This window comes from Sceloporus undulatus, chromosome 9 (assembly GCF_019175285.1).
Source record: "Sceloporus undulatus isolate JIND9_A2432 ecotype Alabama chromosome 9, SceUnd_v1.1, whole genome shotgun sequence".
NCBI lineage: Eukaryota > Metazoa > Chordata > Lepidosauria > Squamata > Phrynosomatidae > Sceloporus > Sceloporus undulatus.
This window is the reverse complement of record NC_056530.1, coordinates 15,673,915-15,700,666: the sequence shown is the minus strand read 5'-3', so window position 1 is coordinate 15,700,666 and position 26,752 is coordinate 15,673,915. Positions and strand designations below refer to the sequence as shown.

At 38.0% G+C, this 26,752-nt stretch overlaps 1 protein-coding gene across 7 annotated transcripts in view; it reads left to right on the top strand.

Moving 5' to 3' along the window:
• EYA3 (EYA transcriptional coactivator and phosphatase 3) overlaps positions 1-26,752 on the top strand; it is a 63,671-nt gene that overhangs the window by 15,134 nt on the left and 21,785 nt on the right. For 4 of the 7 annotated variants that reach the window (XR_006100713.1, XR_006100712.1, XM_042439662.1 and 1 more), the window contains exons 2-7: positions 9,806-9,905; positions 12,980-13,023; positions 16,890-16,969; positions 18,423-18,489; positions 19,865-20,007; positions 23,656-23,793. Coding sequence is in view for 5 of the 7 variants with exons in the window: in XM_042439662.1 (XP_042295596.1) it covers positions 9,873-9,905; positions 12,980-13,023; positions 16,890-16,969; positions 18,423-18,489; positions 19,865-20,007; positions 23,656-23,793 (505 nt within the window). In the remaining 2 variants the exon portion in view is untranslated. Of the gene's footprint in view, positions 1-9,805; positions 9,906-12,979; positions 13,024-14,879; positions 14,918-16,889; positions 16,970-18,422; positions 18,490-19,864; positions 20,008-23,655; positions 23,794-26,752 lie in introns of those variants that run through there. The other 3 variants (XM_042439661.1, XM_042439663.1, XM_042439664.1) reach the window with 3 other exon arrangements.

The window sequence follows — 26,752 nt, the reverse complement described above, 5'->3', positions numbered from 1 at the left end:
TAACACTCTTAACTACCACTACTACCCCGGCTCTTATTACTAGTATACCTTGAAGCATTGAATGTTTGAGTTTTGCTCTGACTTTTCTGTGAAGCCTTTCTGAATTTTAGTAGCTTTTCCTTTTCTGGTGGCTAAATTAGGCATATTGATGATCTTTTTTAATTAAAAAAGATGCTTACTGAAAAGCTTTAATAATGCTAGGATACCAGTTCCTGAGTCTTAAGATAAGTAGTGAGGCTAACTTTACTGGGATCATTGGATTTATGAATGCTAACGGACTATAATTTAATTCCATACGAGTAATTTGCTCATTATCACTGATCAGAGACAGGGCTCCTTCCATGCCGCTTTCTTTGGGGAAATCTTTAGATTGGGGTGGGATCCATCTGCTTTTGCCCTTTCGTGCTAATTATTTTCATCCTATGGTAGGGCTGGCAGGGAGTATTGCTGCTTTCGTGTTGACGTTTCTTCACTGTGTTTCCCTTTTGGTGTTTCATTTCTGAGATGTGCATTTGATGAACTGGTACTTTCCTTATTTGCAGAAAGCCCAGTGTGTGTTGAGAAAAAGAACACGCAGGTGAAATTTGTTTCTCGCAAAATAACGTTTATCAGTTAAATCTTAATAAACCTTGTAATGTGTTTAGGCTTGGTAGCGGAGATGAAGCAGGAGTTTACTTTGCTGTCCAAGGCTAAATTGTATGTTACTCATCATTCTATGGGGTGAAACAGGCTGGAGCTGCCTCTGGCCACTCCAGCTGCGATCAGCCAGGGACCGTGGCAACCGGAAAGCCTGCTCTGAAAGTGGGCCACCGCCATGGTCCCAAACAGGCCACTGGCACGGAGCAGATTTTTGCTACTCTCTTTGCTGACAGTCTCAGAGTGCCGTCTGACTGCGTTGGGGGCATGCATTATCTGCACACCACACCCCTGATGCAGCCGGAAGCCGCTTACAATGGGTAAGCTTATTGCCCCCAACAAGCTGGGTACTCATTTTACTAAGCTATGGAAGGATGAGTGGACCCTGGAGGGCTCCTTAACCCTTTCCTTGCTGATCATTTTCACTCTCAAAATTCCCACTGATCCTTTTTCCCTGAGGAAGAAAAATACAGGCATCAGTATCCATTCCCCCCACCCACCCCCCAGCAAAGAAAGTTTTTGCTTGGGGCAGATTAGAAAAGAAAAAGCAACTGGTGAGAAAGGAATTATGAACTCATATGCCGGTTGCTTTTCGTCTATTTATTTTTAAAGTCAAGGAGTTATGCAGAATTTTTGTAACTCATACCTTTGCTCTCATTTCCTTTCCTTCGATTTGTTTTCAGTTCCGTCACATCGTATTCCTCTTTTTTCTGTCAAAGCATAGGCTTTTTACACTTCAGTCCTGTACATCTTTTTTCATTCTGGGATGTAATCCCAGGTAAACCTATCTAGAGTTGCAACCTCAATCAGGTGGTTTATTCATTTATGACTCCACATCCACCACATGCATATTTTGATATCCAACTGAAGCTAGTTTCCAGCTCGATTTCAGATAGGGTTATTTTGTGTTCTTTCTCAGTTCAGACCTTTAAAGTTGTATGCATTTGGGGAAATGAAGGCAAGACATTTTAACACAATTCAGAGAAGCTAGGAAGAAATAACTGCAAAGTATAGCTGCTGCTTGAACCATTTATTTAGGTCTGAAAGGGGAAAACGTTTGAATATTTTATAAATGCTTCCTTGTTTTCTGGCTTCAAACTTACACTGAGAATTTTCAATAGTACTTATTCCTAAACTAATATTTTCAGAAGTGACATTCTCCAAAATGCTAGTAAGAAAACTTGAGTTAAAAATTAAAATACATTCAATATATGTACAGCTTGTCTGGCAGACAAAAAATTTCCATAATTTAATAAAACTTGTAATGAAGACTTTTATTATCACTTGGCTAATATTTCAGTTAATATTATTTGCTGAATTTTAAAATACAGTGACTAATATTTACATTTCCTCTGTCTCTTTAACTTATTCTATAATCAAACAGGCTATTAAATATTTTAAATATTAAAAATATGGATATGATATGCAATGGAAGTTTTATTTACAGATGATGAAACTTAATGCTTGGAGACTGCTGAGTTCAGTATGAAGCATATAAATGAAGCTGCTATTGCTATTAATGCAATTAGTGCTTAGGTTCCATGACTCCAATATCTTTAGATAAAGATTTTGACAGATGCAAACTTTGACAATTTCTCTAATATGTGCAACAGTTTGGGATTGTTAATTAATTAGAATGGTTAACTAATATACTCACTAATATACTACATTACCTTCCCAGTAGACCGCTATAAGGTTGCATGGAAATAAGGATTTAGGATTTTGAAGAATTATTACTTAGTTTTTAGTCATCAAGATTTGTTTTGTTTCAGAGCGCCAATGTCATTCTGTTCTTGTTTCAGCCAAAGCTAAATGGGGTATTAAACTAAAATCTTAGCCTAGAAATCCGGTAATAGAGAAGACCCTACTTAACTCTGCTATAGTCACCCCACTTAATGTCGCTGTACAACAGCTGTTTTCAGCACTTAGATGCTCCTTGCTTTGGAAACAAATTGGATTAAAGGGAGTAATCTGTTCGGATGTCTAATCCCTGCAGCCAGGTAGTGCATTTCTTAGTGGAAAGTAGATGACTGAATACTTCATTTTCCATTTTCAGAACTAGTGTGTTGCTAAAAGAGGACTGCGTTGCCTTTAATACCATTGTTGAAAAGGACATATTTGGTGGGCATCAGCGGTTCTTTTTTTGGGCATCAGTGGCTCATTGTGATGCGAATTTTAAATACTTCTCTGTCTGCCCAACACTCCATAATTGTTGCAAAACGCTACAGAATTCACACAGAACAATTGTTATAAAAATTATATAATTTTAATTCCTTTAATATGCTTCATGGGTTAGAATAAAAATATAAATATATTTTAAAGAAAATAAAGATATTGATATGCAGATGGTTCAGAGAGGGCCTGATGTTCTTGCTAGTTGTTATGCAGTTAAATAGGTATTTATTCTAGTTTGATCTCATTTTGCCATTTTTAGTCAAGACACACCATTTTTAAAAAAAAGACTTTGATACATATTATGGCAGAATATAAAAATGATTTTACATAGATTCTCACCATTAGCAACTACAGTATGTTATATTTTCACAGAACTATAAACTAGTTTTATAATGGACTACCTTAATAAATCCTACATACAGTATTAGGAAATTGCATATAATGCAACATTATAGGTTAGAATGGGCTCAGATATAATTATATGTGAATATGTTTGCATCTATATGAAAAGTCCTTTATAAACTGAAAGGCACAGATCAGTTTTCTTATATATTTTTTGGAAATAGAGAATGCATAGTAAAATTCTAAATTCTTCTACATTTGATAGAAAATCTAAATTTGAATAATTCTTTTACAGAATGTAAAAGCGTCGTTGGATATTTTTTATTGCTGCTGCATTTGAAGTCAGACAACCTAATTTTAGCAAGAAATTGGAAAACCTACTCTGTTATGTTAAGTGAGCATAATAATAATAGTCTATAAATAATGATTAGTTCAAAATTAAAAGAAAATGTTCAGCATTATCTCATCACTTATAGATTAAATGTTTCTGTGCAATATCAAATAACTGCTGGGTGTTAATCATACTGAGTTTTATTTTATCGTTTTGCATAAAATTAAAGTTTATTGGAAAGCTGGTAACGTCTAATGCTAGTTTTGATAGTCATTGCTTTCTTAAGCTATTTAAAAAATTACCTTTCATAAATGAAAAATATTTCAGGCTTCATAGTAGTTACAAAGATTGCTTCTAAGTGAGATGAAGAAGCTAACATCCAGTTTTTGAAAAACGATGGAACATTGATAGGATTTGTGGTGAAACTAACTGAACATGATTGCCTTTAAAAAGAAATCCAAAATTTCATGCATTTATAGAAAGCTGATTAATATGTGTTAAGTAGAGGAAAAATATAAAAGAACATTGTGTGCTATTGCCAAATTCACATTCCTCTTAAAAATAGTTGGTATGATGAATTTTCTAGATTTGTTGTTGTTGTTGTTCACAATGAGAACAAAAAATGCAAAAGTATTAAGATATTGTAGAAACAGTGTTAATGTCAGTAACGGAGTGAGTACTTCTGGAATAATTGTATGACTAAACCGATACATGTTTTCTCAGTTGCAAGTATATTGAAATAAAGTACAGCTTACTTCTAAGTAGGCATATGTGTGTATACAGTGCTTATGTTGAAGTAGGCAGCTCAATAAATATTATGAGGCTGAGCAATCCCTGATTTATGATCATGTTTTGTTAACTAACTAGACAGTTGGAGAATAAATTTGGACATAATATGAAATTCTGGCCTAATACTGTCTTTCCCTGAAAATAAGACACTGTCTTATATTTATTTTTCCTCAGGAAGACACTCTATGGCTTATTTTCAGGAGATGTATTATTTTTTAAGTATGGTACAACAATCTACATTTATTCAAATATACAGTGCGCATTCTGAAAACCGCACTAGAAAAGCCCCTCGCTTGCTCTAAAGAAGTAATGGGGCGCATGCCTGTGGCGCATGCACGCTGCTTCTAATGGGGCTCCAGCACATGTGATTTCTCCTTAGCGGAGGGATCCGGAACAGATCCTTGCATAAGGGGAAGGCCCACTGTAGTTAAGTCGTCTTCTTCTGGAACATCATCATAACTCTCCAAACCCAGAATTACATCCTGAATTTCTTGAGACTCCCATTTCCTTTAGAACCATTGGCCCCAAGCTTTCCATTCTCTTCCTGCCCTCTTCCGTTCCGCACCGGGCCTATCACTATGTCTTATTTTTGGGGTATTGCTTCTATTGCGCAAATGCTTAGAAATCCTGTTATGGCTTATTTTATGGGTATGTCTTATTTTCAGGGAAACAGGGTACATATCAGATGAGGGGCATAAAAGGGGGAGGTATGAGGCAGTTCAGATTGCAGGGTGAAAGGAACAAATATTTCTGGTATAGGGACACACACACCCTGCATAAGGGAAATTCTACATATGCTCAAGCCCCATTAAAGTCAATGGAGCTTGTGCTCATGGCGGCATGGCAGTGCATGCTTGCCATGGGCACACGGCCCATTATTCTTTCTGGGGGACGCCGCTGCTTCTTCCGGCATGGCTTCCAGCGTATGTTGGAAGCTGTGTAAGGTACGCCCACGTACGCGGGCGCACTGTATAAGGGTTCTAGCCTAGCTTTGTCCTAACATTCTGTTTTCCTGTGTGAAGGGAACTTTCTTGTGTGGAAGTAAATTCATATGAATTTCCCAACCCTCTGCTGGTACCCCAAACCCCACTACTGTTTGGAATGGTGTCGCTTTGAGACACACACACAAGACAGAGTGAGATGGAGTTTGTAACTGAGAAGGTACTGCATTCAACGTTCACCTGTATTTTAGCTTGAGTGCTGCAATGTGGATTTTGGTGTTCCTGATTGTGTCCCCCTGCCCCATGCAAATGCATACCTCATTGTGTAGATACTTAAGAACTAGTCTTGGCTTGGAAGTTGTAGGTTAGGTCCAGATGGATTCATATTTACAGTAGACCAATTGATGTCAGTAGGTCTCTTTTTAAGTAAGATTACATTTTCATCCAACCCAAAAAACAAAATCAACAAACTTAGAAATCTGATATGAAAATATTGCCTGAACATTTATGGCAAGGGTGGGAATTGTTTAGCCCTTTAGATATTAATCGATTGTGATTCCCAGCATCCTTCATTATTGCTTATTCTGGTTTCAGCTATTGGGAGTTGCAGTCCAACAACATCTGCAGAGCTGCACGGAATACCAAATAGTACTGAATTCAGTCAGTCTCCAGAGATCTTCCACATAAAATGTGCACGTCAGCCTTCCCAGCCCCTCTTCCACTGAGAAATGTTAGGATTTTAAAAAGTCAAGGGCCAAAATTGCTGGGATATTTTAGTATGGAATGTTATATAAATATATTAAAATTCATTATTGAAGCACTCGATTCAAGAGTTAAAAATTAAAAGCAAATTGTTGATAAACATGCTTACAGCTGTTAATGCACATAGAACATAAACAATCTTTTAAATCCAAATGCAGCGACATATTGATGATAAGTAATCTTATAAATCGTAATGGAGTCACAGAGTGGCTTAAAGTGAAAGCAATGAGTAATAAAATGATCTGTTCAGTGTAACAATTTGTTTTTAGTTCTCCTGTGGAGAGTACAGTTTCTGATTGTTTCATATGTATCTTCTTACTGTTGATGTTAATAATTTTATATGTCATTTGCTCAGGCTTTTCTCACCGTGACATTATGTGAGTGATGCACATGACAGTGAGGTGGGATTGGTGCTTTCCAGATGTGTAGGATATTGCCTTATGTGCCTTCATTAGACTAAGGGCTCTTTATGTTGCAAACCCTCTTCTCATTTTGGAATGCCCTCCTCACAGACTTGCTTGGCACCACAATTTTTACGTGGTTGCTAGGCAAAAACATTTTTATTCATGAAGGCAATTTATGCATTGTAAGTAGATAGGGCATTTTTGGTTGCAATCTTCGACTCACATTCCTGGAAGCAACAGAGTGTGGTTACTTCTGAATAGGACCAAATAACTGCATCATTTATGACTGTATTAATCTGTTGGTTTTACCATAGTTTTATAGTGAATTTGTATTTTTAATTGTTTTGGGTTTATTGGAACGTATGTAATGCATACCATTCTGTGATCATTCTCAGTGAAAGAAGTTAAATAGATTAGAGGATTTAAGCAAATAATTACAACATTTGGAATATTGAAGTGGTTCAGTATTTTTCACTCTTATAATTGCATTGTTGCATTTGCCATTTGTAATATGGGAAAGTTGTTCTCATCCTGTTACAAGTGTGTATGTGTGTGCGCATGTACACATGCGCAGACGTGTTTTTAAAATGCCAAACGGTGCATATAAAACAGTTCAGGATGGAAAAGAGTTTTAGCAAAGTTGCTCCATTTTTTTATGGGTGCAAGGAAATGGTTTCTCCAGCCAGGATTTCGCACTGAAGGCATTTGGTTTCTCAGCAGGTGTAGGGTCTGGTATCTTAAACAAAAGATCATGTACAAATTTTCTAATGGGTTAAACTGCCAGATGAGTTAAGCTAGTCTTGAAACCATTCAGACTATGGTTGTGACTGTGATTATGACGTATAATACAACACAGACCCATAGCTCCCTAAGCTAGTAATGATGAGAAATATGCTTGCTGAAATTTCATTCTGAATGCCTTATAGTTAGGTTTGCAGAAATAACTAAAAGGACAGATTGACTGTATAAATTCCATGTTTCAGTAGACTGGGAAAATAAAGATAGAGAAAGGAAATAGTTTAATTATATGTTATCCATCTGGGGGTGATCATTCATTTGCATTAAAATGCGGAAGGGGCTGAAATCTGTTTGTTGACATGTTGTTGATTAGTCTTTTTCATCCTGCAGTTTGTGTTACTTTGGTTTCCGATTTGAGAGCATAATAAAGTGCAATGTTCAGTCATAGTTTTGAACCTTCATACCCTTTTGTATTAGTGTGAAGCGAAGGCGTTCCCTGACATCAAGTACTATTGGTGTGGGAGATGTATGTTTCATCTGGTGTAGCACAAAGACGCAATTGATGTTGAGAGCCAGCTGTTGGGCTGCCCAAAAGACTTATTCTACTTTGCTGCCATGTAAAAACGATGGCCCTAGACTTCATAAACTGAGTCTGGAGTTGATTGTTCTGGAGGGATTGTTCTGTAACAACAGTACAGTGCAATGTACTGTTTTGCATGGAGGTATAGAACCTAAAGTATAATAGTGTATATATAATAAACCTCAATTCTATAAATGTGAAATGGTTTCTAAGATTATTTTTAACACCTGAGGATTTTAAACATTAGGATGCTAAATTAAGACAGCCTCAACCTTATTTATTTATTGCTTCATTTAATGCACCGACTTAAAAATGTATATATTTCCAAGGTAGCTTATGATATATAGGCAGTAAATACAAATAGCATTGTAAAATATAGTGGCAAAACTAGACTAGAAATAATAAACCTTAAACCCCCCAAACAGGAACAAACTGTTTGTTTTCCGCAGCGTCAAAGAATTGGACCCTGAGCAATGGATTCAAACTATAGGAAAAGAGATTCCACCTCAACCTTAGGAAGAACCTCCAGGCAGTAAGAGCTATTTGATGGTGGAACATGCTCCCTTGGAGTGTGGCGGGGTCTCTTTCTTTTGACATTTTTAAACAAGGGTTGGATGCGATCTGTCGTGGGTACTTAAATTGTGATTTTTGGTTGGAACTTTCCATGGCTGACTCGATTGTTTTGCATGTTGTTTGGATTATCTAGAGTTTTATTACTATCAGTTGCTTTGAACAATCAAAGAACCAGGCAAATAAGCATTGAAGGAAAATACTATAAGAAGGGAATGGCTTGATTGAACAAAAGTCCTGTTGTATAGCATTCTTAGTCACACAGTTGCCATTTACTCTGGGAAGCCAACATCCAAGGAACAAGAAGGCAGTAATAATCACTGCTGTCCCCCTCCCTCCCTCGCACCTGATTTTCAGAGATATATTGACTGAGCCTGAACACATTATTCCACTCTTTATATAATACCCTTTAACGGTGTTTTTCTGTGCCTTAATCTGTTCCTCCTTTCAAGCTGTCTAAATTAAACTCCTCTAAAACGGTCTAAAGTAATCATCACCTCCGGCCGCGGTGAGATTCACAAATTAATAATGTACCAATGTGAAATACGTCAGCTTCCCTGGACTAAGATCTGCTTCAAGGATACTGCCTTCTGTGCATTAGTACAACTATTAATACTAGTCAGGCAAATCAGAAACAGAACCTTCTTAGTGGCAGTGCTAAGTCTGCGGAGTTGGATGGTTCTCCCTGTAAAGATTGATCAGATTCTCTCTCTACTTTCATTCAGATAGAAGTTTAAAACGCTTTAGAAATTTCTTGTTTTTCTGTTCTTAATCCCAAAAAGTAATTTTCCAAAGCTCTGATATGTATTGTGGTCATTTCTTTCTGATGTTTGCTATGATCTGAAATCAACCTTTGGCCATGCTTTTGCAGGACAGTGGATTTTCCGGCTCTAAAGAAAGAGACAGAAAGCCTTAGTGTTGTACCCACCTTGTGCTTTGGATCCTGGCGTCTAGTTTCAAAGTTTTACTGCTTGCTTGTTCCTTTTAAAACCGACATCTTTAGAAGCAAATATGGCAGCAAATTGATTGTAGAAACATTCTCTTCTTAACTTTTGTCCTGGTTCGTGTTTATGGATGTGTCTGTGCACGTGTGTGAAGGTTATATAAGTGCTCTCAATTAAAAAGCAGGTTAGATCATATCAAAGCATTCAGCAACGCTATGACCAGGACTTTTATCGTTTTAATGCCACACTGGTAATCCTGAAGTGTTTTTATGAGCGCCCCACACGTGGACTTTTTGAAAATATGGAGTATGTTGCCTTCTGCAGTGACTGTCTGACAAAAGAAATGCAGTGGGAATGTGCCACGTGCCACAGGGGCACACATACACATGATTTGGTTACCTTGCCCTATATATTACAGGTTGGAGTTTAATGGTCAGTCTTGCTTCCTCCCCTCATGCGTGAATTTGGTCTCTATTTTGGAAAGGCCCACATATGTTTAGAAAATGGTCCATTAGATAAGACTATAGTCACCGATAGCCTAAATGATAAGCATTTCCCAAAGTACTTATAGCTATGAACACCTTTTGAAACAGGCTTTGAAGACGGCAGAGGAAAACAGACATTCTGGACTTTGGAGACGCTTTCAGAAGACTCCCATCCATGGAAGAAGCACAAGATTTAGCCGAACAGCCTGTGAGTATGCAAAACAAATTGGAAGCCGTTACATTTAATCTGTGGCCTGTCTTGCAGGAATAGAAAAAGGGGAGTAGAGATTTTTTTTAACACCATCCAGTAGATCGTGCATTTTGAAATAACAAATAACAAATTGTATTCCAAATGATTCAGTTTATTTCGGGTTTTCATTTTGGGGAAAAATACAGAAAGAGTGTTAAAATATTATTGCAGTCATTAAGGAATCTCCCCTGATTTACTATTACAGAAGAGTGAAGATAGGCTTATAACTATTTTGAGAGCGCGGGGATAATTGATATTTGTTGACTACTGGAAATTTTGGCTTAGAAACTTCTCAAACTATATGTGAAAAATACAGGCATATATATATATATAAATGGACATTTTCTGGACAGTTTGTAAAAATCATATTCCTGTTTAGTACGTTTTGATTCATAAAGCGTTTGTACCTATTTTATGGGTAAAGCATTAGTACTTGCTTTATGATTCAACATTTTTCATTTGCTTAGTGAATCAGTACCAAAAGGCTGTTTCCTAACCCTCAACCACATATTTCAGGTTAATGTCAGTACCACTGAAAGTATATGGAATTATACTAGTTCCACGAATAAAGAATAAAAGTAAATATTTCAAGTAAGGCCCAAATCTTATAGTATGTCTTGAAGGCTGGCAGCTTGGCACTTAGATATTATGGAAGCCTAAAGTTTTAAACGTATCACATCTCGGTTGAGGTCATTTTTCTTCTGATATTTAAATATGGCTTTTTGGAGTATCAAAGCTCCCTATTTGCAAAGCTCCTGCCTGACCTTTCAGTGAAGGTATACCATGGCAGTTGAAGTCTCTTGGATCCCACTTTCGGAGAGTTTTGTAAGTTACATTCAACATCTTAAATTTTTTGCTGATTCTGGATGAAGGATCCTTCTTGTCTGATGTTCGAAATAACATGAGGTTTCAGCAGAAGTGGGTAAAAATAATTTCAGTTTGTTTTTGTTAGAAACTTATCACAATTTGCAAACTTTTTTATTTGGGATGGAAATAATTTGAGACAGCAGTGCAAGTGCGGGAGAAACTGAAACTGTCAGGCTGGTCCCATCCATGCTTAGGGCTTTGAGTATTTGACTCTAAAAGGTATAGGACTGAATTTCTGTTATTCATCCATGTTAGTGCTGACTTTGCGTTGCCACCTCTGTTTTCTTAGAGGTTTCTCATCTTTAACAGGTGGATAGCAAATACTGTAGATGCAAAACGGACCTCTCCATCATCCATACCTCCTGAATTTATCTAATGGATGCAGAGGAAAATTTTCTTCCACTTTGCTTTTGAAGAATTTAGCAAAAGCCTGAAGTTTCTTTATGGTCAAGGCAGGAAAAATAGATTTATAGAATTCAATGTACAAGAAAATGAAATATACCAATTTTCTCATTCTAATACTCCATTCTTTTATTCTGTTTTCTGAAGACATCCTTGTAATATTCTTTGAACAGTAACAATTAGAAATGTCTTTTTAGGGAAGTTTAAAAAGTGTGACTGACTTTTCCATTGTGCTGTTTCTCTGTCTTCCATATAAATGCAATGTCATATTTAGCCACTAGAAAACACAGGATTTAACTCCAAAGCATGCTGCAGAAATAATCCAGTTTGAGACTGCTTTAACTACCCTGGCTCAATGCTAGGGAATTCTGGGAACTGTAGTTTTCTTAGACATTTAGCCTTCTCTATCAGAGAGCTCTGGTGCAACAATAAACTACAATTCCCAGGATTCACTAGCACTGAGCTATGGTGATTAAAGTGGTCTTAAACTGGATTATTTCTACAATGTGTTTTGGACCTTACTTGCATCTACTAGTCAGACATTTCTTCTTCTGTTGTAGATGAAGAGAGACAATAAAGACTAGCTTAAAACATTCCATGATAAAGTGTAAGGAATTAAATTTAACAAGACAAAGAAAATGACAGTTCCAATCACATTAAGCATTAAATTTAATAATCCAATTTATTATTATTATTATTATTATTATTAACCTTTATTTATACGTAAAGCGCTGTAAATTTACACAGCGCTGTACATACAATCTTTTAGTTAGACGGTCTTGAATTTGCTTATTTTTACCTACTGACTGCTACAGAAAGAAATCTACTGCCACAAAGAGAAAGAAATAGGAAGATCTTAGAGATAAATTGGTGCTGGAATTATAAGCAAAAGAGTTTCAGGAAAAATAATAGCTAACAGAGATTTCTTGACAGAATCACTAGAGACGGCATGGCAATTGATGTCAATCTTCTGAAACAGAGCGAAAACAAGGTGGAAGTGACTTGGATGAGATAACTAAAAAACAGCATTCATTTTGAAAGGGGCAAATGTTGTCCATATTTCTGCAAAAGTAACATAAAAGAAAGCTCAGAAAATTAGTACAAAAACTTTAAAAGCACTCTCTGCCTTGTAAAGGTCTTCCTTTGAGGTAACTTACACAAAATGGAAAAGCATTATTAAGGCTTTTGTATGGTGTCAAATGGGAGGAGGCCAAGAGGGGGTGCTTTTTTGCCCTAATGTTACTTGCAAATCGTATATCCCATATACCACTGAATGTAATGCTAGCAAAGTTAAAATTATACCTTCAAATAACAACATCATATGCATAGCTTAAATGGATTTACTTATACATAGTGAATATTTGGTTAAAATGTGATGTTTTTAAAAGAAAAGTTTTAAAAAATTAAAAAATAAAATTTCAAAATTTTCCAAAAGATTTAAAAATTTAAAATTTGGAATTTGAAATTTTGATTTTAAAAATTTCTGGGACCTGTTGTTTTTCCTCCCACTGAATTTTGCCCCACTCCCACCATCTCTTAAAGCATTTTAAAGGGAAGCAGGTGAATCCCACCGCCCATTTCTGCCAAAGGGTTGGTGCTTGAGGTGAATCAAGCCTTTTCCACTCATATGGTATTGTTCATATTTAGCCAAATATAAGTATCTTTATTTATTACCACTAGTTTTGAGCCTTTTCCTTACAGACTGGAACCATATTAATAATAACTAAATAACCTGATATCTTTGAAAATATTTCTCTTTGCAGACAAAAAAAGCCAAGATGCAGGAATCAGATGAGCAGTTGTTAAGGTAATTGATATTTTTTTAACAGCACCTTCCAGATTCCCCCCCCCCCCCCCAATATTTTCTTTGAAAGGGAAAAGACAGCAATTGTTCTCTGCCTTGTTTAAGTATGTAATGACTATCACAAACTTGATTTCAGTAATCGTCACAACAATCCTGTGAAATAGGTCACTTTCACAGATGATGATCAGAACCTTAAAAAGGAACCATGTCTTTTCATATCTTTTCTGTTGTTGAGCAGAGACTGAAGCTGAATCCAAAGAGAGGGAAAGAGCCAGATGAAGCATTCTATTAGAACAGGTGGTTGTCTAGACAAAGGCAATTGAATTTAGACAAAACAGACACCATTTACACAGCCTATTCAGTTCAAATTGGATCCATACCATTTCAATCATTAGCCTTAAGAGAGCAATTTAATGTGTGTATGCTGTCAACCAGAAATTTCTTTGCTACAATTAAATTTTGGTTAAACTAATTTTTTTAACCGAATCGCAGAAAACATTTCAAAATTATTTGGTTTTGTTCAGTATTCTTTGAGAAAGTATTTTGTAAGACTCTTGTTTCTGTTTTCATACATGGAAACTGGAGGTTGAAAACTCAATAATACTGACATATACAAGACCATTTTTCCAGCTAGGAGCAAATTATTATTAGATTTCATTTTAAATATGTACATTTGCAGCCAGCAGTGAGTGTGAGGTTTCATGTTTAGCAAGAATAAACACGGATAATTTTTATGTTGGGATAGAAAATGCTACAACTTTATTAATTACAAATAGGCCTGGCCCACAATACAAGTCCAGATCCAGGCATCAGTCAGCCTGTCATTGGCACATGTGCTGGTCATTGGGAACTCCTACTTGCTAGGTAGTGCTGGAATTATAGATGCAGAAACCATGTGAGTGGAAACCAGTATGTGAATGCCCTGACACCTGGAAGTGAGGCAGAGCTATCTGCCCTTGAGCTGGGTGTGATCTATTCATCTCCATTTCCAAAGTCCCCTAAGGGGACCCCACATCCTGGGTTGGAGAGGTAGATTAATCTCCACTAGATCCACCCCATGTGTAAACCACATGGTGTGACAATCAGTGTTAGCAGTGTAATACTACTAACAGTACAATCATCTGTACAAAAGTTTAGACTCTGAGAGAAGAGGGGTAGGATGACAGTCAAAGCCAACTGATTGTTATTGTGGTAGAGGGAAAGTAACATATGATCCAGAGGAAGATCAAGTGAAGCCTGCTCCCTACCAACCAACCAGTCTGCCTCTGATTGGCTGGTCTTCCTGTGCCATACCAAAGCCAGAGCTTCTTAGGAAGAGAAACATCACTGACACCTGAAACATGATGTTCAGCCTCACTTCACTTGCAACCACAATCTGCAATTTGGTGTTCCTGATGAGCCAAAAAAAGCATTTCCCCCAGTCAAAATGTAGGGCTCTTAGTCAAAAATATTTGTACCACTGGGGGAATTGTTCAGCTGTTGTGCTAACGTATGCATAAGACTGTTGCATGGAGGCCATTATCATTATTTCCCACCTCTTACAATCCATTTGAAACACTGAACTGTGTTTTAATGTCATTTATGTATTAAAACTGTTGACTTGCAATGTGAAATTGACTGAAGATGGGTATATTGACATTGATTTTTTTGGTGGTTTTAATGTCTAATTTGTTTTTAGTAATGATTCTGATGGTATTATTGTTTAGTTAGTTTTTTCATGATGTCAATAGCCTTAACCAGTGTGAACACTATATTTAGGGGAAGACTGGGATATGAATGTAATAAATAGATAATGATAAATGTTATATCATAGTTCCTATTTTCTGATACAACTGCTAACTATTGTTTAATTAAACTAGGATGTAATGACTAAGGAAGGAAGGAGGTTGGAGCTGTGGTGAGAAAAAGAATATTGCATACTATCACTCCTTCTTTTCTTTAAACTGTTATTCAGATTGCTGGGGTTCCAATAGAGCACCCACAAATTAATATGTTTATAGAGGAATTTTAATATTAGCTCAAATGAGAGTTGTAATGCAGCTGGGATAACAATCCAAATGTATACCACAAATCACACAGAACTCCAGAGGCAAATCCAAATTAATTGTAGTTTATTAAGGGAATGAACAACATACACCCAAAAAACACATGCACTCACACATGCACACAAGTTAAGAATCATAGGTGTGATAGGTGAATAGATGTGAGGCTTTTCTAATGGCACTACTTCTGGGGATGCGGTGGCTTAGTGGTTAAGACACCAATTCTGATGATTGGAAGATCGGAAGGTTGGCAGTTTGAGGCCCAAGTGGTGCATGATGGGGTGAGCTCCTGTCACTAGTCCCAGCTTGTGCCAAACTAGCAGTTTGAAAGCATGCAAATGCAAGTAGATAAATAGGTACCACTTTGATGGGAACATAACAGCGTTCAGTGCAGTCATGTTGGCCGCATGACCACCAAAGTAGTCTTCGGACAATGCTGGCTCTTCGACTTAATAACAGAGATGAGCACCACCCCCTAAAGTCAGTTACGGCTAGACATTAATGTCAAGGGATTACCTTTACCTTTAATGGCAATACTTACCAATGATGAGGTTTGCTTCCACTTGAAGGAATAGAAATTAACTCAATAGCCACACTGGAAAGTTGGATAGTGCTGACTATTGAGGGAATCTAGATACAAACTTTGCCTGCTTCCCAAGCAAACTCAATGAATATTGGTTAGTGCCCAATATTTATATGGAAAATCATGCCTTGAAGGCCGACTTGAAAGGATTCACTATATGCCAGATTGTTTTCCATGAAGGAACATTAGATGGGAATTGCAGTAGATGTGCCCATGACTGTTTGGATAAAAGATTGATGGCAACATCAGTTGTTCTCAGATCAAAAGCTGAGAGCTGTAAATCTTTGGAGATGGGAGTTACTTCCCAAACAAAGGGCAAATTCACATCTTGACAAGAGAGATCTTTGTTTTTACAAGTACAACCATCTTCCTCTGCTGGACTCCAGTTAACCCCCTCTGTTGATCAAAGGGATTATGCTGATGTCTTTGGGTGATCTGTTGTGATGTGTGTCCAGATCACTCCTTGGCTGGCTCCCACTAGTCTAGAGTCCAGCTGCCTATTTGGAGTAATCCTAGGTTATTCAGAGCTCACCCTTCATCAGTCCCTTTTTGATATGAAGTTATATTAAATGTAAGAGGATTTATTTTTAGGTGTCCAATCCTTGGCCTAATAAAACTAAGCAAAGAATTGAGTTTTAAAATCATACAAAAGGCTGCAATAAGACATAATACCCAAACTATGGTCTATTGCTGTGTCTGAACCAGAGGTCAGAAATATGCATGCGTCCTAAGAGGTTAGAAGCCACACTCCAGTTCTAAGGACTAGAGCATGGCTTTGGCACAGCTTCTAGCCTCCTAAGATGCATGTGTCATTTAAACAGCATACCTCCAAAGTGACCTGAAGCAGCTTTATTTTGGCCTGTCTATGGACTCATCAGATTACAGTCTGAAGCATGTTCTTTGATTTGCCAAAGCTAATAGATCACAAAAGAACCCAGACAGCTCCAATCCATAATTTCCTTGCTATATGCTCAAATTATTGTGTGGGTTCTTAACTAAGTTTAGCGTAAACAATGGGTTGGCACGATATCCAAATTGAGAAGGTCTTCTCCTATATAACTCTTATATAGAGTCTTACACAGAGTTTTATATCAAATTGTATCTTGTTTTTCTATTTTGTATTGTGGTACTTTGAGATGGCCTATGGGCTAATCAATAAAGATTGATTGATTGATTGATTGAGAAAGTGGTTCTGTACTACAATGGTCAGTAACAGCCTCATTTGTCTGTATTGTCCCTTTTAGGCATGTAAACAGCACAGACAGTAGTGATCAGAAACCTGAATCTTCAAATCTTGGTTCAAATCTGCCCTTGTCCAATGAAAGTAAGTGGCCTGGGGAGGGAGGTAATCTTTGAAGATGATTAGAAAAACTGCATGGTTTCAGGTATATGAGTTCTGCATCACAGACTCTGTGATTCTCAAAGATTGAGTATTTAAAGTTTTCCTAATGATTACATTTATTTTTCAAAGCAGTCTCTCTTAGAATTCTCCCACATAATACTCAGATACTTCAGTACACTCACACATAAGCTGTTTATTAGTGTATTCCGTCTAAAATGACCTGCAACGCCAACTCTTGCTCCTCAGTAGCTGATACTAGAAGCATCCTGCCTGATACTGGAGATCTTATCGACCCATTGTGACTAGTAGCCTCACCATCCATGTATCTGTCTAATCGCCTTTTAAAACTGTCCAAGTTAGTGGCAGTCACTACAGGCTTCCAATAGTCCAGCTATGTACTGTCTGAATTCCCCCTCCTTTAATTATGGCCTGAATCTCACACCGTTCACCTGCACTGAGTGATCCCAAGTTATGAAGAGGTATAAAATATAAATTATTTTTATATTAGAATTTTTATTTTACGTATAGTAATTACAGTCTTGGACCAGGACAGAGAAGATCAATTTTCAAATCACCACTGAGCCAAGGAGCCCACTGCGTGACTTTATGTAGTAATGGCTTCTCAGACTTGCTGATCCGGGGGTGTGACATTCAAATGACATACGCCCCTGGATTGGGCTGAAGCTGTACCATGGCCTCTAAGGCAGCCCAAACCTGGCCTAAAAAAGAGCTCAAAAAAGCACTCACTCCTTGCTGGTGGTCCTTGCAGACCACACCAGCAGCTGGTCTCACAACAACGACGTCTGGTTGCTGTGGTCCTGCACTGCTCAGGTCGCATTTGCAGTTGGAGAGGCTAGAGGCTGTTCCAAGCCACCTGTCTGCTAGAGGCCTTAGTAAGCTACCATGAAATGAAGTCATGAAAATGTAATAAAATAAACATTCTAATATAAGCACTATATGGGGCTGTAAGAGAGTGTTCTCAAAAGATTGTGTTTTTTTCTTTATGTAGGCTGTGCTATACATTTGAGAAATCATTTTCAAGTCATTGTACAATCTCTTATTCTCTCACATCCCTCTAGTTCAGGGTGATCACTCCAGGAATTGTTTTTTGTGGCCAACCATTCTTTCCTTCATAACATTTCCTTGGTTTAACGACTCCCCATTGCAGGGATGTTGGGCAACAACAAATCATAATCTCACAAATTGTTTTACATAATTTTGAGCACCCATGACTTCTCCTTCCCACCCATCTTCCCTCTCTTCAAGTGAGTAAGAGATGAAGAGTAAGAGCTTCCATTTCAATACCATGTATTCTTCAGAACAGAATGGTACAACTCTAAATAATCTTGTATGTAACTTAGTTGTTTGCATCAATAACTTCTACACAGTCATTTGTAATAGTTTGCATGCAGTTACGTATATGAATATTTTTCAGTTCTGCCATGCACTGACTACATCTCAAGGTCATCAAATGAATATACCTCACAGATGTATTCTGCAAAGTAAGTTAAATTGTTTATTTCAGCATCTTCCGTTATTCATTTCTTTAAAGTAAGCTTTCGTACTGTCAGAGTCATTCCTCGTGGCTGTCTCAGCCTTGGTTGTACTTGTAAAAACAAAGATCTCTCTTGTCAAGATGATAGGCCCCAAGATTTCTGCCAGAATAATAATTAGTGATGTAATGGTGAATAATACAGAATCTTCCAGTTGTCCATTGCTTTGGGAACCCAGCAAAGTTCTCACCAGCCTAACCCAAACTCAGAGATATCTCCCTGCCTGCTATCAACATCCTGTTGACTAAGTCATCCTTATCATTTTATTTATATACTTTATATAAGGTAGTAAACCAAAACTAGTTACAATATTACACATTCCCCCAATTGTCTGTTTTATATCTAACCCATTCGGATTAGGGCTGTTTCTAGTCTTTCCAAGTTTAAACTGTAGAGCTTGCCTGATGGTCATGGCAACCATTCCTTTCCACCTTTACCTTTCCTTCTCCTCTTGGAACCAAGATCTATATTCCTTTCCTTTGCCTGAGAGTTAATCCTCTCAACTCAGGATTGGAGTTAACCCTCTCAGCTCATACTACGAAAATATCCTCAACCACTGCTTCAGATTTAACAGCAACAATAATATCAATAACAACCTTAGCCTAAAAATAACAGTAATAACCTTAACAATTAAATCTCTTTGTAAAACAACCTTAACCACCATTAGCCCATTTATAACTATATTTCTATTACCAATTCTGCCAGGAATGAATAACCATTTATTTATTTAATGATTTATTCCAATCCTGACAGCTTTGCACCTAGAAATGTATGGCCTTTTCTATTTGTTTCTGGGTTGTGTACACCTACAAGGAGACAGAAAAGTGCAGTGAACTGGAAGCCCCATACTTTGGTTCTCTGAAAGGTATACATACCACAGAAGTCTGAATGTGACCAGCAAGTACATTTCTATACAACTTATCAGTGAACTAGCATTCCCTAAGCGGCTTACAGTGTGTAAGCTAATTGCCCCCAGCAAATTGGGAATTCATTTTGCCCACCTATGAAAGGATGGAAGGCTGAGTGGACCTTGGAGCCCTCCAGAAGATAGACAGTCATTGCCTTCAAACTTACAATCTAAAAGACAAAACAAAAAAGGAAAAAAGGGCGTAGAAGGAGGAAAAAGAGGACAAATCCAGACACCAATTCTTAAAATGCTTATATTGTGATAGTGTTGCATTATGTGAATGAAGGAGATGGGAGTACACCTGCACCAGGCTGTGTATGTATTGTAATGTTGTAATTATTGCTGAACAGGTTGAGGTTGTGGACAAAAAAGTTCAGCTTGTTTACTGACAAGACATTTTCTTTTTCTTTTTCATAGGCCATATACACATGTTCTTTCTGTACCTGTATCTGAAACAATGGCCTCATATTCTGGTCAGACTCAATACCAAGCACTGCAGCAATCACAGACTTATGCTGTGTATCCTCAGTCAACACAAGCCTATGGACTACCTCCTTTTGGTAAGTGTGTATGGGGTCTCTAGCCAAAGCCTCTTGGAAGTGAGGCTGTTGATTTATTATCCTTTTAGGTATACTCTAAATACATTACACATATATATCTTAAAACACAACTCCAAAACAAAGCAAATGAGAGGTAAACAATACTGCACAGCAATGAGGTGCAACAATCAGCTAAAAAAAGCTTAATACAGTGGTACCCCGGGATACGAATGCGCCGCCTTACGAAATTTCCGGGTTACGAAAAAAATCTATTTAAAAAAACTGTTCCGGGTTACGAATGTTTTTTCGGGTTACGAAAAATTTTTTGGTGCTTTTCGGCGCTATTTCACACCAAATCGCGGCTTTTCCCCATTAGCGCCTATGGCTTTTTCGGCTTACGAAGCCTTTCGGGTTACGAAAGCGGCGGCGGAACGAATTATTTTCGTAACCCGGGGCACCACTGTATTCCTGGCAGGACACAACAGAAAAATGTTGTGCGGGTGTCATATTCCCTCCCCTAAAACACAACTCTGTGACAAACTGATCTTCTTCTTTGTGGTCTCTGTGGCTCACACGGATGGTCAATCCTGTGCCTGTGCAGTCCATCTCTTGGAACCTTCTAGAACTATGTAGTGTGTGTTTAGGCAATAGACCCTCCTATACTCCAAACACATGTCCCACTCAATTCTCTCAGTTCCTTTTTGTGTACCGCAGCAGCAGCAGCAGCATTAGGAACTCTCTTTGAATATTTATTCAGACTAACTTCTGACTGACTTTCATCTTGGATATGGACTTTGTTTTCTCTTAGATTCTCTGCATTTTGGCTTGGTTTTTCAGATTAGTTTGTCTTCTCATGTGTTTCTCTCTTACCTTATGTTTTGGCTCTCGTCTTTAGTTTGGCTTCTCTTGGCTGTTTATGGCCTCCTCTGGATCTTTTAAGAGGTGTACCACTTGTGCTGGAAAGATTCCAGAGAAGAACAAGCATTCTAAATGACTCCTGTGCTTATGCAAGGAGCATAACATAGGAATTTATACAAACTGCCAGGTGTTCATCCATCAGATCCACTGTAATCAATCTTTACATCTGAAGGCTCTCCTTTAGGTTGAGGGCAGCTGACTAGACACCAGAGACTAGGCCCTTACTTACTTACGGCCTCTCTTGAAATCTCTTCTTCACACCTATCAATAACTCTGTGTGCCACGTTGGTTCCACTGATGTCTGGCTCTACTGTCAGGTTTGCTCTCAAATGACCCTTACTCAAAAAGTCCAGCTAGGTCTTGCAAAACTGGCTGCAAGTTCTCAAGTACTTCCCACTTTGGGTAAGTCCCTTGAGACCAAAGTGGATTCATTTATTGAGCCCAGCAGTTTTTGCATAAAAGGCATAAAAAGAAGAGGGCAAGGGATCCTAACATCTCCCATTGGGACTCTCAGGTGCCACCACTGTACTGATAAGAATTGTTTGCACCTCCAGTTCAACAAAATCTGATTTCACAATTGCAAGAAGGAATGCTTTTGGCCCCAATTTCTGCCAAGTGCAGATGCTGTTCAGACTATGACCACACACTCATAAAGGAGAGATGTAGTTATGATGGGTGACTTCAACTATCCTGATATTTTCTGGAAGTCAAACTCAGCCAAATCCTCAAGGTCTAGCAAATTCCTCACTTTCCTTGAAGACAGTTTCACCGTCTAAAAGGTGGAAGAGGCAACAAGGGGGTCATCTATTTTAGATCTGATCCTAACCACCAGGGGATGACTTGTTTAATGGGGTGCAAGTGGTGGGATCATTAGATGGAAGTGACGATGTTTTCCTGGAGTTTGTTATACAGTGGAAAGGAGAATCCAGGCATAGGCAGATTCTAGACTTTAGAAGAGCTGATTTCAGTAAACTTAGAGAACTACTGGAGGTGATCCCGTGGTCAGGAATACTAAAAGTGGCGGGTTACAGACCGCTGAGAAGCGGCGTTCTGGCTGACCCCCTATCATTTTCTGTTTAGAAATAAACCCTGACAGCCTGAAAAAAAGGAACCACCACCCTGCTGCAGCGTGCAGCAAAATGGCCAGTAATAACCCTCAGAGAAGTTGCTAGTGGTTATTATGATGCCAAAACAAAAAGGAACCCACCCACTTCAGTTTTGAGGGCAAGGGGGGTAGGGATATATAGGAGGCACATAACATTTTGGACCATATGTGGCCTATGGGCCACACTTCCTCTATCCATCCTTTATGTTATATACATATTCTGAGGCTCTACTCTGCATTCTATTGCCAAAAAAAGGTTTGTTTGGTGGGAATGTGGGACAGGCCATTTTCTGTGGCAGAACCCCATCTTTGTAAGTCCTCATGAGATTATATTGGTCCCATGCCATCCTTGATATAGGTGGGCAATAAAACAATTTCCCCCCTCCTTGCTTGAAGTGATCTTGAATTATGAGACTGAAATTGAACTTCTCTGCTAATTTTGATTGTATACCTCTGGTCCTTTGTTAAATGTTTGCATTTTATAGTGGTGTTTTGTTTTTAAATTTGTAATGTTATTGCAAACCAGGAATGGGAATCATGTCACCCTCCTGAACTTGGAGTCCAGCAGCATCTGACAAGTTTTATGGTTCTCGTGTATGTTTGCCCTTGTTAAGTTTGAAAGGTGATCTTCAAAGGGGGAATTTACTTTAAGACCCTTTTCTCTACACAGGAAACTATCTTATAGCAGCTCAGCCTAATTGTTTCTAGCTAGTCCTATCTAAAAGGTTATGCTGTATCTGGCAGACATTCTCTGGAATTTTAGGCAAAGATCTTTCCCATTACAATTGATATAAATAAGGAACTGAACCTCTGCACCACTGAGCAATGATCCTTCTCAACCCCCACACCTATTAAACTCTTATTTACTAACAGTTCACATCAATCTGGATTATTTTAAACATAGTTGCTAAAAGACAATAGGAGTAGGAAATGAGAAGCACGGAAAAAAAGTATTTTCCATTTGCAGTTAGTTGTGATAGAGAATAGAATAGCCCAATTAAATAACTTTACCAAGAATAGATTTTAAAAACCCACTAGATTTTGGGGGGAGTTGGATGCTCTGTTAATGTCTGTACTGTATTCTTGTATTCCTCTCTCATTTATATTCATAGTAACAGAAGATGTTGGATTCAATATACAGTAACAATAATTGAATGAGTTGCTTCAGAACCCCTCACCACTGTTGCCACCACCACCACCATAGGATAATGTGTGCCAACAGAGCTATTCATTTGCTTTCAGCTGCTTATAGGTTGTTATCCACATCATGGTGTTATTATAGAAGAACCACGGTAGTCCAGAGAGTGACAATCAAGTTTTTAAAAATCGGTTTAGTACTATCTTCATAAGCAATGCTAGAACATTTTTCCCCCTGGAAAGGCTTGGAAATTAACTTTATCACATCCTTCCTTTCTCTGTTAATTATTGGCTAGCTTTTATCTCCTTCTTCATTTTCCTCTTTGACTGCTTTTTCGCCTCTAGGCTTATACACTTCAAGTCTGACTTGCATATGCAGAAATTAATAACTCTCTCTATAGGCAGTAGATTTGTTACTTTTACATATATAGACAGACCTAATTCCAGTGGGACACCTGGCTGGACGACAGCCAATTTTGTTTGTAATTGATGCAATTTATCTGATTCAGGTGCACTGTGGCAAGGTATGAAACCTGAGAGTGGTTTAATTCAGACTCCATCTCCAAGTCAGCACAGTGTTCTTACCTGCACTACAGGGTTAACCACAAGCCAATCCAGCCCAACACATTATTCTTACCCTATTCAAGGTAAAATTCAGCATGTTTTTTTAAAATCTACCTGCCTTTTTCTTGTAACCTGGTCCAGCATCCATGAAAAGAGTAGCATGCTTTGTCTTTGTTTTGTGCATGCTTTTCTGTGCTTTGTGAGCCATACTTTCCACTTCCTCATAGCTTTCCTCCCTTTTTATTGGTTTGCCCAGCTCTGTCTACTGCACTTCAAGATTTTTCCTCTGTGCTATGTTTTGGAAACCTCACAGAAGTTGGACAAGACTGTTTTAGAAAGGGAGTAACTGAGTCACAAAAATCACATGCATGTCACTATCCAGCATGTCAATTTTTCTGTCCTAACAGTGCTGGGCTTAAGTTACAAGAATGCATAGGGGATAGCTCTACTATTTACTTGATATATCCAAATAAATTATTTATTTATTTTAAAGGTTTATTCCTCTTGTGTTTGATCAAATGATTTCTAGGACTAAGAGCCAATGTGGTGTAGTGTTTAGTGTTCCAGACTAAGAGGTTGGGAAATTCAGGCGCTTGTCCCCATTGAACCATGAAACTTACTGCATAACCATGGTCTATTCATTGTCTCTCAGTCTGACTTACCTTACAGGGCTGTTGTGTGGATACCACGGGAAAGACAATAGCTAGTTTCATGGCACTGGATTCTTTAGAGGAAAGGCAGAATATAAATGTAACTCATACATATATAATTGCAGCAACTCACCCCATCTCCTATTCAGCAATCCTTTCTTACTTTTGCCAGGGGCAAAAGGCAATATGTCATTTTCCTCACACATTTGCAGTCCTTACATGATTGGCAATTTCTTCTGACTACTAAATGTGGACATGTTGGTTTTCCTTTATTTTATTAGGGAAGGAATATAAATTCCAAACCCCAAACTGGTCAAAAATGTATCCTTGGGCAGAACTTGGGAAATGAACAGGCAAGTGGGTCTGTAGGACTTATGACCTGCTCAAATTAAGGTTTCCAGAACCCAAATTTGGGTTTGTAATTCCCATTGCTTTCAACATAGACTGATGTGTAATTTGTAACAGTAATTTCTGGCATAGTTTGACAAATGACTAAACTAATCAATGGATGACCTGTTTAGTTGTCAGTACTTTATTTGTTGAACACTAAAGCTTGTTGTGAAAAAGATACCATTTTTATGAATAGAAAATGATATCAGAATGGGTTTTAGCACAGCAAATCCAAAGTACGAAGACTGTAATGCCCCCCTCTTGCCACCTAAAACACTTAGCTTTATTCTTATGGATAAGAAAAATGGCGTTTCCTAAAACACTTATTAAAAGTGTTTGGAAAGAATTATTAAAGGTGATTGACTATTGGTGTGCTCAAGGAAGTAGCATATATAGGCAAGTGGACCTGAGAGAAGCAGTCCTAACACCTGGCACAAAGTGTCCATCCTCATTTACCCTGTGCCTACAATCCACAAATCTGTGCCTCCAGTAAGTTGGGAAATGCCCTTATCAGGATACCTCTGTATCAACTGTCAAGTTCTAGCAAACACAAGAGAAAGCAGCTGATTTTATTAGTCATTCTTATACATTAATAAACTGGGAATTACACAACAAAATTCAGCCACTATAGACAGTGGATAACATTTAATGGTTGTTTAAATCTTCAACCATAGCTATTGAAAACAAATTGAGGTTAAGTACTGTACCTGAATCAGAGTTTGAGAAATTTACTTTTTGGACTATAAATCCCAAAATTGTTTAGTGTGGGTTTGGCAGTTGTTGGCCAAAAAGGTATCTTGAGTAGATAGTAGAGTCACTGGTTCTTCTATAGAAAAACTGACAGAAACTGTAATGCAGAATATTTATACATAGCGTAACATGCCACATAGTGGGGCAGAATCAAATAACTTATTACTTTAATTTAGATGTTGCGGCCAAATTATTTTGGATGTTGAACTTTGCCTTCCTCTTCCTTCAAAATTCCAATTTCTGTAGTTTGCCTCCAAACCAGAATTAGGAACCTAGTTCAGTTCATGGATTCCAGTTTTGATTTGGAGGCAAACAATTGTTAGCAATAAAAAAGCATGCTCAATTTGGTATAGTAACTGATCTTGACAACCCAGCCAATGTGAGAATCTGAGTACATGAAGGAAGAAGGAAGGAAGAAGGAGGGAAGAAGGAAGGAAGAAGGAAGAATACCTGGGCTTTATGTCTGCTCATGTGGTTCCTGGAGAATTATTGCTTCCAGCCAGAGTGTGTCACTGTGACATTTAGCATTAAAATAGGTCAACTGTGATGTTATGTAGCAACGTGAGGAGAGCTGCATCCAGCCAGCTGTGATATGCTTAGCAGAACACTACAAAACACCTTCCTCTGCACACTTGACATTTGTGGTTTACGTCACTTCAAGAGGCGATGGATTTGACAAATAAGCCATACATCTAGTATTTGATAGTGTTCTGCTTATTGCAGAGATTGTTTACTGTAAACTGAAGCACTTGAGCTGGAAGGCATTTTAGCTAGTCAGGATTATTTATCACAAAGATTGCTGTGAAAACCAAATGCAATTCTCTACATTTTGTATCTATTTGCCTGGGAGTCTGCCCCATTGAGCTCTGTGAGATTTCTGAAGTAGTCATATAAAGCATTACACAGTTAATCTGGGTATATTCTAGCAATGATAATATTACACAGATTAAATTGCAGGATATGGTATGATAGGACCAAATCTTTGTTACATGCTTTTAAAAAATTAGCAGGGGCACGAGCGGAGGCAGGCCTTAAAAGCTGTCCTCCAAAAGCCTCCCCAGCCCCTCATTTAACAATAGCAGTGCGGTGACGCAACATTTGAAGCGGCTCCAGGGGAAGTTAGGTAGTTGTAAAATTTACTCTATTATAAAGCATTGCTTAGTAATTGAGTACCCAGGGATCTGGGAGGACAGTAGTAACTGTAATTCATCTGACTTAATCAGACTTCCATCTCCACCTGTCTATGCAAGTC